This window comes from Oryzias melastigma, unplaced genomic scaffold (genome assembly GCF_002922805.2).
Source record: "Oryzias melastigma strain HK-1 unplaced genomic scaffold, ASM292280v2 sc00625, whole genome shotgun sequence".
Classification (NCBI taxonomy): domain Eukaryota; kingdom Metazoa; phylum Chordata; class Actinopteri; order Beloniformes; family Adrianichthyidae; genus Oryzias; species Oryzias melastigma.
This window is the reverse complement of record NW_023417217.1, coordinates 11,782-14,814: the sequence shown is the minus strand read 5'-3', so window position 1 is coordinate 14,814 and position 3,033 is coordinate 11,782. Positions and strand designations below refer to the sequence as shown.

Here is a 3,033-nt window from a genome sequence, read left to right as displayed (position 1 = left end):
ACACGTTTAGGACCGCGCGTATAATATGCACGTAAAACCGGTTTTGGCGTATATTATACACGGTATTTCCCAAATCGTGGCATATGTACGCATTCTACTGAGACTGGGCTGATTGTACAAGTCATTGTTGAAGCCTTTGAGGGAGAACCATTCCAACATTTGATTCTGTCAGCGGTCCTTTGGGATTTACTTACATTTATTCATTTTGGTCGAGATAAAAGGATCATTTGGGTGACGCGCGATCCGCAGCTTGTCACTTCACATGCGCGGCCAGGTTACAGTCTGATCAGATGCACGTGAGAAGCGCGTTCAGCGGTATTTAAAATAAATAACCATCCTAACAAGTGAACAGCTGGATCTTTTTTCTGTTTGAAAATACGATCAGGTCCTTTCAAGTTTGTCTCTCGCTCCTCAGACGGCTGCATCTAATTCAGGCTGAAGCTGGAAAAGTGAAGAAGATGAAACTTTGGTTGGTGATTTTATGCGCATATATGCAACTTAGAATTAATAAGCTACAATCAAAACAGTGAAATAAAGAAAAATGAACGTTAAACAAACAAAAAAGTCCAAAGCACATAACCTCAGACTGAAATCTATTTCTACAGAGTAAATCCTCATCTAAAAATGTCGACAGCATGCTCCTCTTGTTGTTTCAAACTGCTGCATCGGTACATTCCATTGAGGAAAACAACAGTAGGACAATGATTGGTACATTGTTGAATTGTAAAGTAGGTGTTAAAAGGTCTTCACGGACTCATTGATGAAGTCTGCTCCCATTGGCTACCTGTCATCTGTCAATCAAACCCCCCAGACGTTCGACGTCAGACCCACAAACGCTTTTGAGTCATCTGATTGGTCAATTTATAACTCTAATAACTTGTGATAATGGAAAAAAAATCTTTAAAAAAAATTAGGATTAGAAAAAAGAAGTTAATCAGAAAGCAGCAGAGGAAGAATGATTATTCTGAGATATAAAATGACTGAGAAATAACTGTCTGTTTCTCAATGGAAGTCAATGGGACTTTGGCCTTTTTGCAACCCAGTGGTACTTCCTATATGGAACACGGAAGGAGGGGGGCTTGCTTTGTCCAGTTAAATCACTGATGAGAAACAGTGGGTGTTGTTACGCTGTGGTGACCCTGAAAGGGATAAGCCGAAAGTGAAAGAAGAAGGTGCTCTATAGCAGGGGTGTCAAACACAAGGGGCCAAAATCCAAAACACGCCTTAGGTCGTGGATCGAACAGGATAAACATTTATTGAACACTAAAACTACATTTTTAAACTTTAAAACCATAACTTTTTAACATAATTATGAACTAGATATATAGCATTACCTGTGATAATGCTAGTGTGAATGCTGTAAGATGAATTTGATCGATAAAGATGCTGAAGCTGATAGCCGACTAAAATATTAGATAAATGCCAAATTTGCCTAAAAAAACAACAACAAACCTTAGGTTAACTTAAAAATCTAGCATGTAGCAGAAAAAATAGCTAAACTCCTAAATAGCCTAAAAAATCTTAGTAAAAGCCATAATTGTCCAAAAAGCTAACAGAATGCCCATTTTTAAAACTTTAAAACTGTAACTTTAAAACATAAGTTATAACTTTTTAAAATAATTGTGAATTAAAAAAAAAGTCAGGAATATTATTCCAGAATAAATCAACTTAAACCTTAAATAACTTTTAATATTTTACCCTCCATAAAAACATATTTTGTCAAAATGATACAAGTTAGTAAAATACAACATCGGGACATTAATAAAAATAAAATAAATTTATCTGGAGGGCCGGATCTGGCCCCCGGGCCTTGACTTTGACATGTGCTCTATAGAGTTACTCAAATACATGTGTATGGACACATATGGTAATGCACTTTTCCTTTATTTCTGTCTTTTCTGTTTGTCTCTCTTTTTACATTTCCTCACAAGAATATTTCTTTGTATTGCCTGGACATTACAAAATTTATTGATGTAATTCAAATATGAAGGGATTTCTGTTTATTTTGATTAACTCTGCAAACATATATATATATATATATAATCTCCAATCTTTTAGATGTACCTAAGTCACTATCAAATGTTCTGTAAAATAAGTGTTACTAAAACATTTTCAATTCTTTTTCTATTAATGCAACTTTATGTTTACTAATTTAAAGTATCTATTGTTGTTTCTACCGGGTCTTCTGTGCTGCTTGGTGGACATTGAAGCAGAATCTTCTATCTTGTTTGATACAAAGTATGTCGCATGTTTCAGTCCTCCTTCCCCAGACTCCGTGGGGAGGAACCATTGTTGTGGGTTTTGTTTCTACCGGGACGGGGAACGGTACATCACGTGACGTCACATGTACACAAACAAACTTCTCGATTTTCGATTCCGTCTCCAGGCCGGTCCGTCTCCGTCAGAGCCGGGTGTCCGTGGTCGCTCCCGCGGGTGTGACGGTTCCGAGCGTCTCTCGGTGTTTGGTTCTGGTTCTGGTTCGGGACATGGAGCCGGTGGAGAGCATCAACGCGGGAGTTTCTCAGCGCCTCCACTCTGATGGTGGGTCGGACCGTTGAAGTTTCTGTTCTGCTGTTTACTCGATCATAGTTTCAGCTGTAGTTCCTCCAGATAAACACGGGCTGGCTGGACGGGTCCAGTTAGACTCGAACCTGAGCGTTGTCCTCACTTAAACCGTCCGGACAGAACCTGAAACTTCAGCAGTGTTCCACTTTCTTTCAGGTCGGTGCATAGAGAGGCGAAACTGGGCCGGGTTCTGGTGAGTGTCCGCTCTGTGAAAGACGGATCGATTTAAAACAGATCGATTGGAGAAAGAATCCATGTCTGACACCGACCTCACGCTACTTCCTAAAGGAAGCTAAATTCAAACAAATACTCCGTTTCTCCATCAGATGTCTGCATGTTTCCAGTGTTGAAAAAAAAAGATCTGAACACTTAACTGTAAACCTGTAGATTCTCCAGAAGTCCATTCTGTTCTGCCCATAGACTGTATATAAAATAACTGGACAGAGCAAGCCCCCCTCCTTCCGTGTT

The 3,033-nt window shown here is 39.2% G+C and overlaps 1 protein-coding gene across 4 annotated transcripts in view; it reads left to right on the top strand.

Moving 5' to 3' along the window:
- Positions 1 to 2,324: 2,324 nt before the first annotated feature.
- The window catches only part of cln3 (CLN3 lysosomal/endosomal transmembrane protein, battenin), a 12,478-nt gene continuing 11,769 nt past the window's right edge, over positions 2,325 to 3,033 (top strand). For 3 of the 4 annotated variants that reach the window (XM_024263328.2, XM_024263330.2, XM_024263329.2), the window contains exons 1-2: positions 2,325 to 2,541; positions 2,722 to 2,758. In XM_024263328.2, coding sequence (XP_024119096.2) covers positions 2,487 to 2,541; positions 2,722 to 2,758 — 92 coding nt within the window. In that variant the 5' untranslated portion in view covers positions 2,325 to 2,486. The remainder of the gene's footprint in view (positions 2,542 to 2,721; positions 2,759 to 3,033) is intronic. The other variant, XM_036211131.1, reaches the window with a different exon arrangement.